Consider the following 15910-nt stretch of genomic DNA (forward strand, 5'->3'; position numbering starts at 1 on the left):
ATAAATTAGACCCTCAAATAATTTAATTATTAATTTGAAAAGAAAATTTTATGACTAAAATAATATTATAGCATCACTCTAATTATTGTTGAATTATATTAATAATAAATATTAAATTATAAAATAGAATACACACATATAGAATTCAATTTTAGTGTCGATTTTTCGGTATGCAGAGTTAAATTTAAAACCATACTAATAAATTTTCGGTTCAAAAAGGTCAATCGTCAACAAATATTTTTTGATTCTGAATATTTTTGGTATGGTTTTTGATTCGGATTTGGAAATTTCCAAAATCCATGCACATCTCTATTTATAGGTGCAACTGAAAGATGCAGATTTGAACAACAATAACGACTTTATAAAGTCAGACATAATTGAAAGAGATTAACAGATAGTGTCTTTTAAGACATTTGTAAATTGTTGATGTTGGTTTAGCGAGAGTTTTTATATAAGAAAAAAAACGATAGAATTAAGAAATCAAATTACTTAGATTAAGCATTCACTTGAATTGACCATTTGAAAATTACTTCTGCGAAGTGACGATTTTGAAGCTGAAAACAGACAAAGTACGAGGAAAACCGGATTTTATGGAATCAAACATGGCAACATTAATTCAATCAACCACTCCACTCCACTCCACTCATCAGAAGCTGTAACCTAAATCATCAATTATTTTGTGGATTTGTAACCAACATACTTGCATTATATGGACAAACACAACTCATTAAGCACTTTGTAATTAACCTCATTGATTAGCCCTTTTACCAAATTTTGAGGGACTTCTTTTGCTGCCTTTAAGTCCTATCCAAGGGTCCCTCAAAAAGAAAAAGTCCTATCCAAGGGCTAATCTTGGGATATGCTAAGTCTTTGGTTTGGTCATTCTCTTTTTAATGCTAGTGTTTTAAATGATTAAAAAACACTAAACCTTTCATGAATGTTTTATAGAAGTGTAAATCTGTCAATTGTAGAATTTCGTTTCACTAATATCCAATTACGCAATGATTTTGCGTAGAATTTCGTTTCACTAATATCCAACTACGCAATGATTATTAAAACAAAAACTTGCGTTTCAGGACGATACAGATAAAATTAAAAGGTTTACACTTTTGTGAAATTTTCTTCAAAAGTTTGGCATTTTTTAGTCATTTTGTCCTTGATGTTTTAGATAAACTATAAAAGTTTCGATTTCTGTGTTCTCTTCGATTCTTCCCGGTCAAGACCTTCGCTTTTAGTAAGTTGGACTAAGTTAATACTAATCATTTTAAGCTCCCCTGACCACCTGCCAAGCATTCAGTTTTAAAAGATATATAAGTAGATAAACAATACTCTAAGTAATAAATAAATATCAAATTGTAATTAATTAATCAATTCATTAGTTTTCAATTTTAGTAGCTTTTCTTTATTTAAAATTGTTGAATTGCAAAGTTAGTTTTAGTAAAAAAAATTCAATCGGACCTTCTATTTCGAAGTTCTAAAATGACCAATTTGCAGTTGAACTAATTGATTGTCCGTTCACAATCGAGCTGGTAATTAAACGAGACGAGCCAATTCGGTTATTAAAACAGTGCATCTACCTTAGATCCCAAGCTTTCGGTTTGTATCATCATAACATGCTACGTTACAAGACAATGGCAATATACTTTCGGTAAAATAACTTTACCCATAAAACACAGGAAAAAAGGGTTTTGGTTATTTTCTGTAGAAAATTCAAACTCTTAGTTAAGTGCTAATTAACTAAGACATAACTAGATGGCCTAGCTTGAGTTGGCATAACATAGTCACATATGACAATTTCTCACCAGTGAATTTGTATAGACTAATTGCCCTATAGTCTAACTAGACTTGCTCCCGTCCCGGTTTTGCTATGATCAAATAAACCTTAATTAGGGACTAATTTTAGTAAAAATGAACCTCTGGAAGTAAGCGGTGTGCATCTAGGGGTTGTCAAAATAGGTTGGCATGTCGTGTTCGTGTCGTGTTGATCTATTATGTGGATACGATTAGGGTCAATGCGAACATGACCCATTTAACTAATCGTGTCAAAATTCTCAACCCTAACACGACACGAATTTTAAACGAGTAACACGACATTACACGATTAACACGTTAAGATAAACGGGTAACACGATTAACACAATTACATGATTAACACGACACGACTAACACGACCCACTTAACATTTAAGAATTTTTTAAACTATATAAATATAATTTTAACCTCAAATTTATCAATTAATATTCAAATTATAAAATTTTAATATAACTAATTTTATTTTTATATTAATATAACTAATTTAGTAATTTTATTTTATATTTTATAATTATAATTATTTTATTTTTATATTATTATAAATAATAAAATTTGTAAACGGGTTAGGTGGATTAGATGGGTTCGCGAGTCAACCCGTGACACGACCCATTTATTTCGTGTCATAAACGGGTTGACACATTTTCGACATGAACCCGATAAGTCTCAATCCGGATTCGCCGAACTTATGGATTAGACGAATCATGTTATCGTGTCATGACCCATTTTGACACTTCTACCATCAACTAAATTTAATTAATTTATAGCTTTTGTTCTTTATTTACTCTTTATTGTTCTTGAAGATTGTTTTATTGTCTTATTGAATAAGATTTACCTTATTAATACAAGTCTCTATTTGAAAGTGACAAATAGGAGTAATTACTTTTTAACTATGATTATTGCTTTATATTTAGTTGTTAGTGATAGTATTGTGTTTTAGCATGAACAACTAAATACTCTTGTTTAGGAGTTGATACGAACTTATAGATATTATTTTAATTGGAAATGAATTGTAATACCCCAAAATATTTTAAGATAATTAAGTCGTGTCACGTGTCGAGATTTCCGATAAATTAAATTAAGGAGAATTTAATTTAATTATATCGGGAATTTGGAATAATTTTAATAAGTTAATTAGCGGAATTTGAGGATTTAACTTCAGAAATTAATGTAAAATAAATTATAAATCCCGTAACGATAATTATTTCGCCAAAGTCCGCGAAATAATTTATAGTATTTATGGTAAAAATTTCGAGTCAATCGAAGACCGTTTAAAATTTGGACGCGAATAGATTTTGAACTAAATTGAAACTTTTTAAAAATTTCAAGGACCAAATTGCAAATTAGTCGGAGTATATATAATTTCCTTCAAATGAAGGAATTGCCAGAACCTTCATCTTCTTCTTTTTCATTTAAACGGCGACAACGTACGGTTCGTCGCGTGGTTTTTGTTTCTCGTCTGTTTCCGACGTTCTATAACTCGAAACGATCGTATTTCAGTGGCGTATCACGGTAAGCTTGACGTTTTATCGTTTGAACGGATATATTTTGAGTTATATCGATTCAAAGTTTTAGGCCACGAAACGATTTTATCGTTTTATCGATTATAGGATTGAATTCGAATGTTTTGAAGTTAGAATTAGCGTTTTGGATACGTTTTGAGCGTTTTGACGCGTTGAAGCATGTCGGGAATCGACTGCGGGCTAAGCCCGAGGCTGTGCGTGCGCACAGCCAGACTGTGCGTGCGCATAGTCCAGACTGTGCGAACGCACAGTTTGCTTGATCGCACAGTCCCCTGTGCAGTCGCACAGGCAGACGCGCGTACACATAGTGTTTTCGCCGATCGACCTAGTTTTTCGAGAAAATTTCGTACGCGCATACCGAGATTTGAAATTCATTAGTATTCGAATAATTATCGATTAATATGAAACGTTAACCTAACAAGTTTTAACGAGGATGAATTCTAGAAACGGCAATTGATCCATAAACGAGTTAGATACCGTTTATCGGAATATACGTGAGAAGCACGACGATTAATGAGTTTAGCGTGTCGTGTCTCGAGTCTAGAGTCAATCTTAGAATAGAATTCTGATTTGAGTCAAATGTTTTAAAATCTGTTTTAGATCCGGCGAGGCAAGAAGCAGATGGACCATGAGCTCAGGAAGTTTGACGTTTTTAAGCCCCGACGTATTTTTGGATAAGCGTTTTCTGTGAGTTTATACGATTTGTTTTTAAAGTATTTATTCAAGCAATTATTTTATATTGCTTTATGTTTGAATTGCATGTTTATAATGCGAAATTTTTATAGCACATACGCTTGATTTGAAACCAGTATTGATCTGATGGAACGTGCTACCTATTGAGCGGCAATAGGACTGCGTGATCACCAGTTTTGATTTAATACAGCTGTGAGTTTGATTATGAATATGAAATTCAAAGTTGGATATATGATTTTGATACGAGTGAGCACTCAGTTACGGTGTAACCTGGAGTCCCCGTATCTAGTGGGTTGGACCCACCAGTGAGTTGGACTCACAATTTGAGATTAAATGATTGCATCGGACAATATACGATTAGTATGTTTGAGGATTAGGGTTTCAATCGGATCTTGTATTAGGATGCATACGTTTTGAATGCTACGACATTATTTTATGTTTTACTTAAATACTTATTAGTAAATGTATGAACTCACTCAGTATATCCTCATATACTGACCCCTCACAGATTTCCTTTCAGGTGAAAAGACGCTTTGAAGCAACAGACTTCTTTGCTACTTCCAGAAGTCTGTATTTTTGAAAATATGTAAATAAACATTACTTTACTCTTAGAGCTGCAGTAGATAAGTGTTTTGCAAGTCAGCCTGTAATATATGGATTTCTGTAAATATAACTTTAATGTTTTAAAGTTTTAAATGTTTTAATCTTGCTGCGTTTTGATGTTTGTGATTGCCAGAGGGTATATATACCTGACATATACTTAACATGACACGTGTTTATGTCTGTCATGCATGACGTTTATGATTTGCGAAAAATTATTTTACGATTTGAGGCTTGCTACGGGTTTCAGAGCAACCACTCCCATTCCCTAGCGCCGGTCTCGGCCCATGAGATTGGGTCGTGACATGAATGGATTGACAATTATAAAAAAAAAATGAATAGATTGACTTGGTTAATATGTTTTAATCTTTGATTTTAATGCTTGTTTTAAATTAGCTGCCTAAAATAGTATTTGATTAATGCATTGAGAAATACTGCCTCCATTTTTTTAGTTGTCCATTTAGAAAAAATTACACATACCAAGACAATGCTCATTTTATCTTAAATTACAAAGAAAAATACTAATATAACCCCACTAGTTAATAAATGCCTTCTAAAGTAAAATATAGAGTCATTTATTAGGTATGGGTAAATTTGAAAAATAAAGATTAAAATCGTCTTGAATCTCTAAATGGACAACTATTGATGGAAAAATACATTTGTCTAAAGTGACAACTAAAAAAAATGAAGGGAGTAGTTAATTAGATGGGCCACACAATTAGGAGCCTTAGTCATAGCACCGTTAGAGTGGGGTTATTGATTAAATAACCGTTGAGTTGATTTATTAATCGCTTGTTGATTAATTGATTATGTTTAGTGTCACGAGAGTGAATTAATTTTTAATTCGTTGGTTGATTAATGGTTTTGTCATTTTTTGAGATTCGAGAGAGCGGGAATGATGCTCTAAAAACAACTCGGTTTTTGTTTTATGCCATGACGTTTGTTTTCCATAATTACAATGTTTATCAGCTAATATGAACTCTTAAGCGATTTCGTTTTATTGATATATCCCTTTTTAGATTTGTTTGATATTTTTAGTTACTCATTTCGATAATTGTTTGTTTGTTTATGGTTTGTTATTTTGGTTTGGATTGCTTGTTAAATTAGTTAAATATCATTCTCAAACTCTTTTGCTCAACGAATGAAAAATTTGAATGAAAATCGGTCTCAAAAAATTCAATTGTCCTCGTTGGTTCGACAACCCGAACTTATAATTTTTTTACTATTTGAGACAATGCCGTATGTTTGCTGTTTTCGCCAACAATGACCGTACGCCTTATGATGCTAGAGAGCTTCTGGAAACAATGAGTTGCTTGAATTGTTTCCGCAGAAGGATTCGTCATTTCACCGAGTTCATCCTTTGTTTTAATTTTTCTAAAAAGAAATTAATGTTTTTCTTTCCATTTTTCCAAAGTTTAGTATTTATAATCCTACAAAAATCACTCTTTTAATTAAATATTATAGTTCTGTGACTGCTTATGTCATTAAAGCGGTGGAAGTTAGTAGGTTACAAAATTATATGAATTTAACAAGTACTCTTAAGATCACAGTTTTCCAACATAAAAACAAGAAGAAAAGAACAGATAAAGGGGGAAGAGCCGACCCCCACGTGCCATGAAAATGTAAGCAAAAGAGAAGGTCACGTGCAAGGGATCCAATGGCCTGACTAATTAATTTGCTGGTATAAACAAGAGGTGGAAGGTGGTAGTGGTGGTGGAGGTGGTGGGTGTCTTGGTCCGATCAAATATTCCTTTGTATGTATGGGTTGGTCAAAGGTCAAAGATGGAACTGATGGCAATATCTATCTATATATTATATAATTGAGAGGACCAACGGAGCCCTCTCATTCATTCTCACCAAATAGAGCATTTATAGAGTTTCCAATTTTTTTAAAATACTTCAATTTTTAATATTAAATAATTATTATTGATTTTCAGTTTAACAGATACACAAACTCTATCAATACAATTACTTCAATAAAATTTGGTGATAGAGATTATATTCATCCTAACTTCGTAATTGTACTAATACACAAACTCTATCACCGGATTGAACATTTTATAGTCTCCATCATATTTTTAAACTTTACCAAAATTCTACTTTCTTATTAATCTCCTTATTTTAGTTTCAGAATTGAACTTTTTAATAATGGTGGATGAAGTGACTACGCTTTTTCAAATATCAAATTCTACAGGACAATGAGATTGTGTTAAGAGGGCTTGCAATTTATTCTCCCCCAAATATAGTTAGCATTATGTGAACTATTTATCATTTTTTTGAGAAAAAATTATTCTATTATTCTTTGTTTTGTTAAATTTGTATTTATTTACATTGTTGATTAAGCCTCAATGTGATTAATGGTATTATAGTAATTTTATTTTTATGTAATATATTTTTGGACAGATTACGTGACATGTAACTTTGTGTTGTTTTTTAATGTGATCTTATGATGTTTATTTTATTTTTATATTATTATTTTTATGAGAAAAATTACTACGACTTTATATAAACTACTTTTTTTTTCTTTTATTATGATCATAATCTTAATAAAGATCGTAAAAGCTGCATCAACATTCATTTTACCTATCTCAAATTCATTTTATGTCAAAATTTGTCATTTAAGAAATTGACAAGTTTTGTTTAAAAGGGATGAAATTTGCTGAAATTAGATAATATATAAACCGAAGCTACAAAGGTTAGTGGAATTGAATCCCGGCTCAATCTCATTTAGTTGGGATTTTCCTAAACATTCTCAAGTAAGTAAATATGATTAGAGTATAGAGACTGAATTGTATTTATATATTTTTGATAAATTATTTTTGTTCAGAGTATAGATTTTTTCAGAGTAAATACCCCTATTTTTTTAGGGGAAATTCTTATCTAATACCGGTTTATGAATTTTTCATGCACTTACCCAATGAAGTGTTAGAAAATCTAACACAATTTTCTCTCTCTTTTCATTATTTTCTCTTTCTTCTCATTTCTCTAACACCTCATTGGATAGGTCCATAAATTTTTCATGGACCAGGTCTAGGTAAAAACTTCCCTTTTTTTAGTAGACCGAATTGTATTTATATATTTTTGATTAATTGGTCAAAAAATGGTCTAAAGATGAGATATTTGCAACGTCTAACAATCACTCACATTATATGATGTTATCGGAGGGAACAATCATGAAAATGAAGGACTATTTTTTGAACAAAATGAGGTTTAATTTTGTTTATTTCTCCCATTGTGATTTTGCTTTTAAATTTGGAGAAGAGAATTGCAGAGTTATTCGGATTTTAATGAACAAATAATTGATATTTATATCTTTGGTAACGACATAATTGAATTTTTTTCAATTGTTTTGTATTTGTATCCACTGAAAAAAATTATATTTTTTTCTTTAGATGTTTTACCCATTACATAAACTACATATAATATATATATTTCTAACTTTCACTCGAATGCAAAATGACATATTAAATGACAAAATTATAACTATTCGACTAATTTTATTTATATGCAAGAAATGTAAATTATTTCACGATAATTTTATTATTAATTAGAATTTAAATCCAATTAATAATTAAATATTGCTAAAATTGGTACCAAATTTAGCACCAAATTTAAGATATTTTAGCACAAAATATAACACTGGAATAAAATATACATTTTATTCTAAATGTTAAATTTTAGCATTTGATTTGACATTGTAATAGGGATGCTCTTTATATTTATTTTTGAAATTGGTTATTATCACTTTTATTTATTTTTGCCATCAAGCGAAAATAAAATAGATATTAATTCTATTATCAATTTGTAAAATAATTAGATATACTAAAAATTGTGGTACATGATGTATATATATATCATGAATATAGTAGCTTTAAACTAATATGAAATAAACAAAAAAGAATCATTCAAGAATAAAAAAAAATCCAACAAAAAAATATGAACAAAGAATCACTTTACCCCCTCAACTTGGCACAAATTATCAAAAACGTTCAAATTGACAAAACCGTATCACTTTTACCCTGAACTTGTCAAAACCGGTACAAAAAGACTCCTGTGCTGACGTGGTGCCTTAATTGGAGAGCGGGTTACTTAAATACTCATTATTCCTAATTAAATATTTACTAATCATACTTAACTTTTAATTAAATTTTTAATTAAAGCAGGGATCTTTATGAACTTTTTCTCAAAAAAATTATTTTTTTTTACAATTTCCGTCGAGGAGGAGCTCCTCCTCGCCGGAGGTCTGTTCTTCTTAGAACAGACCTTTAAATTTCGTTTTTTTTTTAATTTATAGAAAGTTTGGGGTTAGTTTGTTATATATGTATAATTTAGAGGGTTAGTTTGTTATATATGTATAATTTAGAGGGTTAGTTTGTGATATATGTATAATTTAGAGGGTTGATTTGTTATTTTATATTTTTTAGTTAGAAGGATTAAATTGTTTTTTGTTTTAATTATTAGGTATTAATTTATAATGTTTTAAAAGAATTAGGACCATTTTAAACTTTTTTCCTATCAAAAACCACTTCAGAAAACCGAAACCACCATTGAAATCAGATAGTGTATTTCACTCTCTTAGGTGAGAGTGGAGAGGGGGGTTTTTGTACCCATTTTGCCAAGTTCAGGGTAAAAGTGATCTCATTTTGCTAATTTGAACGTTTTTGATACTTTGTGCCAAATTGAGGAGGTAAAGTGATCCTTCAAAAAAAATATATGTCACTATAAAATATAAAAAATATATCATAGATCTATTAGTAGAATATATTTTAATTTTATTAGACTTTATTATTTACATATTAAGATTTTTTCATATCTTTTAATTATAATAAAAAGTGATAAATAGCAATACATGGTAAAAAAAATAAAATTCATTAATTTTTAATTAATTCCGCGCAAATGCGCGGGAATACGACTAGTTGTTAGAATAATTGGTATGCACCAGAATATACAGAGAGTTTGAGTCAGCGTTTGAGCCGCACGAGGGGATCTTTTCTATTTTATACCCAACCAAATACTTCCATCATCCAATTATCAACCTTTTTTTTAAGACAAAAGGCATATTTAGATATTTTATATTTATTTTATTTACGGTGTTTAAAATAATTTATTCATTTTCACCGTTAGATAATTTATTATCATCTATTAAAAATTAAAATTAAGACAATCAGTCTCTCAATTATTAAGACAAACAATCTCTCAATTATTTAATTTGTTCATTTACAGTCTTTTTACAGTTGAAACTACCAAAAAATGTCATCGTTTTAATTACATTAAACGACGATATTTTATGCCTAAAAGAACCATATGTGTACAAAATAAATAGTTAAAGGATCACTTGAATATTAAAAATTTATCAAAAATCAAGTGAAATAAAAAGTTGTAGTGCAAAAACTTCATGATGAATTTAGCCTTTTTTTTCGAACCCTTTTCACTTGTTCACTAATTACTATCAATTTCTAAATTTAATTTAATTGCTATTTTTTGTTTAAATTTTTTAAAATCAGTTCTTTACATGAAAAATTTAATTTAATGTAATCGAAACTCTATGTCAAATGTACTAATTTCACTTATCTAATATCTAATAAAAAGATTAAAAGATAAATAATAATTTTAATCTAATACCAAAAGTTGATAGTACGTAATTATCTATTTTTTCTTTACATAAACTTAAAGTCATTATTAGCCCTTACCGATCAACATCTCTCTAGTTTTTCAGTTATTCTTTTGTACCCTATTGTCAAATTCATGGCATAGCACATATTTAGATTTGTGCACTTATTCTGCTTTTGGCATTTGAATTTCTGCATTTTTATTTGTCGACATAGACTTTTTATATTTTAAATTTTATAAATATTGGGTCCCTCTATCACAAAAAGCATTAACGGGAGACCAAAAAAATATAATTTTGGACTTAATAATAACAAAAATAAAAGTGTAGGGAATAAATTTTAATAAAATTAAAGTATAAAAACATATACAAAATTTATCTCAATTGCTCTAACGTGAAGTAGACCTACTTCATTTCCGTGATATAGAGGGGCCTAAGGCCTACAAAATTGAAAGTGCAATGATTTAATGTTAGATAAATAAAAGTGTAGGGATCCAATGCCAAAAGCAGAATAAGTGCATGGAGTCAAATATGCATTCTGCCCAAATTAATGAAGTACTAATACTTAACCATGTGAGGTTATTACCTAATGAATATTTATTTATTTGTATGCATGCCATTTCTATTTCAAGATTATCTTGCTTCTGTTCTTGCTATTATTAGACATTTCTCAAGAATGACACCTTAAATTACTAATAAACTTATCAAGATAGGCATATTATACACGAAATTTTGTCTTCTATTCCAGCTTGCACATGATGGCACTTTCTAGTTTTATCGGTTCTAAGACCCAAATCTATCATAGTCATTCAGAGTTGTGCATTCGATTTAAAGCGATTAACTTTTTAGTTCGGTTCAATCTTTTTTTCATTCGATATGACTCATACAAAAGTGAACTGAAATTTGTTGATTCCTAATGGAATTGATTTTTTTTATATATATAATTTTAAACCATACCAAATTTATCGATTCAGTTCGATTATTGGATTTGATTCGGTTTTTTGAACACCCTCGCATGCAGGGCTGAGCATTCGGTGCTTTCGGTCGGTTTGGTTGACCGAACCAAATAAACCGAACACCGAATTCATCCAAAATCCAAAACCAAATTGAACCGAACTTAAGGTTCATAAAAAATCAAACCGAACCAAATTTTTTTGATTTGGTTCGGCTCGATTCGGTTGAAAATCAAAATTTTTTCATTCTTTTATTTTAAAAAATAGAAAATTATCAACTAATATTTTGTGTATATGTTTATTAGTATTTTTTTTCTATTGTAAAAAAATTATTAACCTATATTGTAAGTATAATTAGAAAATAAAGAATGAAAAATATAAAAAAGTATATATATAATAAATATTTTGAAAAAAAATATTTTTTTAATTCGTTATTCGGTTTTGCGGTTAAATCGGTTTTCAAAAAGTTAAAACCAAATTAAAAACCGAATATCAAATTTCTATGTTGGTAGAAACCAAATCAAACCATATTAACCTAAAAAACTGAACCAATATTAAAATTTCGGTTCGGTTCGGTCGGTTTTATTTGGTCGATTTGATTTTTGCACAATCCTACTTGCATGATGGAAAAAGCTTGTAATTTCTATTGCGGTGTAGCTAATGATGTGCATTCAGTGCAAACTGAAGAAAAATTCTACTCTCTTTTTTCAAAACTGAACCGAACTGAATTTATAAAAAAAAAAAGATTTTTTGAAATCAAACCAAACCATACCAGTCAGTTCAATTGGTTTTTCTGGTTCGGTTTGTACTAGAATTATATTATATCTACTACGGAAGCGAACCAAATTTGATTATTCACCTTGGTTTGATTTTTGCACACCCCTAGGTGTAGTCTTTAAAGAACATGAATGATGCGGATTAATATGACGGGAGGAGGATATAAAAAGCTTAACTAGTGTTGCCAACCTGATATCTGGTGTTAAGATTCAAGTTGATCCAACTTGCAGAACGAACCAACGATTCATTCCATGTTTGCTGAAAAACTTACAATGATTGTTTACTGATTTCATGTCATTTTCAAGTTGATCTACAGTGGAAAGCCTGGCCAGATGTCAACGAACATTGATTCTGCTCTTAATTTTCTTCTAAAAATTACAACCTTTAGTAATTTATATATTTATAGTAACCACGGAACATTACATTTCTCCAAGTTCTCGACTATTTTAAATGTCTATACAATTACTGTGTGTATTATAGACAAATTTAGTAATTAATATGTGATCGCGAATTCGTTCACAGAATGTTAATGAAATGTCATTCAACTAGTCTCAAGGCTTCTCTGCAGTGAACATGATGAAGTTTTTCTGAACATCGCATTTGTAGTTCGTAAGACCACATGATGTACACAGGTCCGCAATTTCCGGTTCGGTGTAATAGGTATAGTTCCTCATAACAATCTGCCATACATATTAAACAGATTTAAATGCAACTTATGGAATACAAGTATACGGAATCATGGACAAAAATATACAGACTGTACACGCACTTAGAAGTTCATATGCAGTTTTCCGAATACAACGCGGTATGCACTATTTTTTCTCACATTGAGCTTACATTAATTATTCGAGTTTTATAACCTGATTTTCAACAAACAAGTAAGCATTTTTCTAGTAGCTCATCCAGAGAAAAAGTTAACAGAAACGAACATCAGTTTATGGCTTTTCCTGTGTAACTTCATGACAATGTTAACATAATTAATTTCTGGCATAAGATACTGAAATTACAATGGCAATAACTAGGATTTTTAAGTTCAATGGGAAGTTTATCGAGAATACAAAAAAAAAATAGTTTCCGAGCCAATCACACAACATTTTCCCTGCTGGGGCATTATTCAACAAGTTAAAACTGTCGGGTAGCTGAGGTTAGTGCTTCAGATTTAGACATTCAACGGTGTGATCCTTATGTACAAAAATCATTCCGAAGAAAGTTTTATATAAAAGGGTAGCATTAATCAATGGAAATTTTGCTTAAAAAAGGACTATTACCGTACGGAAAGGCCGCTCTATCCATGGAGTGGTTGCACTGTATCGAAGAAAAGTGGTTCCAACAAAAACTCCACCACTTCGCAATACACGGCAGATTTCAGCTATCTAAAATGGGTATATGAAGTCATTAGTCTAGAAACAACCTTGCAAAAATAGGTATATCCACCTTGCTCACCCAGTACACAAAGTGCTCCCCCGCCATTGCTCGGGGATAGGGGAGAGTGGGTTCTATCAAACAGTGAGAGAACATAAAAATATTCCAAACATAAGGAAATTTTTGAAGGAAGAGACGTAACTTACAGCATTTGAAGGTGATGGCCAGCAATGTAAAGCAGCACCTGCGTGAACCGCGTCAACTGAACCCGACTCGAAGGGTAGTCTTGAAACATCTGCTCGGACAAGAGCGAGACTCCTTCACATCAAATGAAGAAAATTGAATTAGTTCTTGCCCTGCCCTATAAGAATTGCAAATATTACAAAAGTTAAATAAGCTCACTTGTTTGAGATTTTATCATCTTTCTTAATGAAATCATAGCACTGGCGAAGCATGTTTTCAGAAAAATCAAGGGCAACAACTTTTGAATAAGTCCCTGATCCAGCAAATTTTCTTGAGAACAATCCACTGCCGCAGCTAACATCTACTAGGAGGCCACCTTCTGCTGGTTTGAAGTACTCCTGGGCCATTTTGAACTGCATATAACAGAATGCCACATATCAAAAGAACTTAGCATTACATCAATTTCCTTAAAAAAATTCCATCTTACACAAGCATGCTTTCAAAATTACTACAGATTTCATTTACCGTACATGATAAACTAGTCTAGAGCTCGTAAATTTTATGTCCTTAATGAGATTTCAACCCTAAACTAAAGTATTTGAACCATTAAACAAAACCAAGGAAAGACCACTTGCCTCTTCATCCAGACCAGGAAATCCACTTCCCTTAAAGTTTTGACGCCATCCTCGTTCATATAAGAATGATACTATTGGACTCCTATAAGGTCAATAACAAAAATAAGACAAGGTAAATTATAAACAATTTGGAAAAAACAGAAATTGTATTTCGAAAAGCAATGGTTTCTAAGCTATTCGAGTTCAACAAACAACAAGCAACTTCCGCTCTGATCAACAAACAATCAGATTTAACTTAAACCGCAAAACAAGTTATAATCCATGAGGTTTAGTACGGAAGGTTTTTTTTTGTGAGAATGCAATTCATCCAAACAGTGCCTTGTCTGATATCAAAAGAACATTAGGATCAATCCAAACATATACCTGAATAGCTCCGTTGAAGCAGGTTTGACTTCCGTAAACTCCTTCATGGAGGCAGTAATGGTAAGGTCCAAATAGTTGTCCTTGCTGGAGTATGTTTTGTCGCAATTCTTACACTTGAAACCAGACCTATAGATTGCTGACCTGCAGGTTATAATGTTAAACCCTAACCAAAGCTTACAAAAACAAGAATCATACAAAATTAAGAGCAACCAACTTACAAATTAAAACCTGAAGGTCCTTTTCTAATGAGAGGCTCATAACATACAGGACATGCAAATACATCATCTTCAATAGTTTGAATCTGTTGTGTTCCTAATTCCTGCAATAGCAATTTAATTATTTCAGATACTCACTGTTCTCAGTTAAATTCAAATATATAAGATTTTTAAGCAATGAAAACAGAAAAAGAAATGCAGAGAGTATTATAGTGGAGAGTGTACAGGTTGAAGAGCAACTGAAGAAGAGGCGCGAATTGAGGAGGGAAGCCGGGAAGAGGAGAACCTGAGGAGACGAGGATGGGAAGTGCGAGAATTGTGAGAAAGAGGAGGGTATTTTGGGCAAAACAAAGATTTATGAAGTGGGTATTGAAGAGAAGTGGAAGCCATAGCCATGAAAGATTGCTGAGCTCTTCAAATTCAAAGCTTTTTTTCTCTTTTGAATTCTTTTTTGTTAGTTGGCCTCTGTTTGTCCGTTAGTTTTTGCGGTTTATTTATAATGAAATTTTTCAACTTTTTGTGGAAATTGGAGGGACAACGTTGCCATCAAATTTTCATTCTATTGTTTTTCATTTTATTTGAGAAAGGCTATTTAATTTCTTTTCTTTTTTATATAATTTTAACTATTTTTTGAATAAAAGGCAAAAAAAAAAAAATCACAATTTTAGGACTAGTAATCGGTTGCTGTCTTTGGCAAAAAAAAATTGGTTGCTGTCTACGAAATGATACTTAAAAAATTATATTTTTATAAAGTATAACAATTAAAATAAAACATTAAAAGATAAAGGAAAATTTGGTTAAATGGAATTTTTAAATATTTTAATTTCTAGCATCAATTGTTTCCTAGCCATATGAGTACTTTTTGAGCAGTTTTTAACTGACACATAGTGTTCATTTGTGTAAGTTTCATTAAAAAAATTAAAAGAGAAAATTTTATCAAAATTTTAGGTTATTTTCTTTAATGCATATATGCGTAGAATTGTTTTATAATTTAAATTAGCTTATGTGTATAATTTATACATGCATTAAGTAAAAGAAATTATAAGTGACAAATAAAATGTTTAGTTATGCATTCAAACATTATGTAATCATCAGTTAGATTGAAAAAGAAAAGGACTTTTATACGGCTGAAAGTGTACATATAATGTGACAAATTAAGTTTGCATGATGAACATAACATTGAGTGTTG

The 15910-nt window shown here is 30.7% G+C and overlaps 1 protein-coding gene across 1 annotated transcript; it reads right to left on the bottom strand.

Moving 5' to 3' along the window:
* Nucleotides 1-12298: 12298 nt before the first annotated feature.
* On the bottom strand, nucleotides 12299-15200 carry LOC126665761 (uncharacterized methyltransferase At2g41040, chloroplastic). Its single transcript, XM_050358659.2, has 8 exons — nucleotides 14947-15200; nucleotides 14725-14825; nucleotides 14507-14647; nucleotides 14144-14225; nucleotides 13728-13921; nucleotides 13532-13643; nucleotides 13232-13336; nucleotides 12299-12643 (listed from the first exon to the last, which is right to left on the bottom strand). Exons 1-8 carry the CDS (start codon nucleotides 15115-15117, stop codon nucleotides 12515-12517), a joined length of 1035 nt encoding a protein of 344 aa, XP_050214616.1. The 5' UTR covers nucleotides 15118-15200; the 3' UTR covers nucleotides 12299-12514.
* Between the last annotated feature and the right edge of the window lie 710 nt (nucleotides 15201-15910).

This window comes from Mercurialis annua, linkage group LG1-X (assembly GCF_937616625.2).
Source record: "Mercurialis annua linkage group LG1-X, ddMerAnnu1.2, whole genome shotgun sequence".
In the NCBI taxonomy this organism is placed as follows: domain Eukaryota; kingdom Viridiplantae; phylum Streptophyta; class Magnoliopsida; order Malpighiales; family Euphorbiaceae; genus Mercurialis; species Mercurialis annua.

Excerpts from the sequence above, each read along its gene's own strand:
- LOC126665761 (XM_050358659.2), bottom strand. The coding sequence starts at position 15,117 with ATGGCTATGGCTTCCACTTCTCTTCAATACCCACTTCATAAATCTTTG. Across the intron at positions 14,226-14,506 it reads GCTTCAACGGAGCTATTCAG|GAGTCCAATAGTATCATTCT; the intron begins GTATATGTTTGG and ends TTGACCTTATAG. Across the intron at positions 13,922-14,143 it reads TTCCTGGTCTGGATGAAGAG|TTCAAAATGGCCCAGGAGTA; the intron begins GCAAGTGGTCTT and ends TGTTATATGCAG.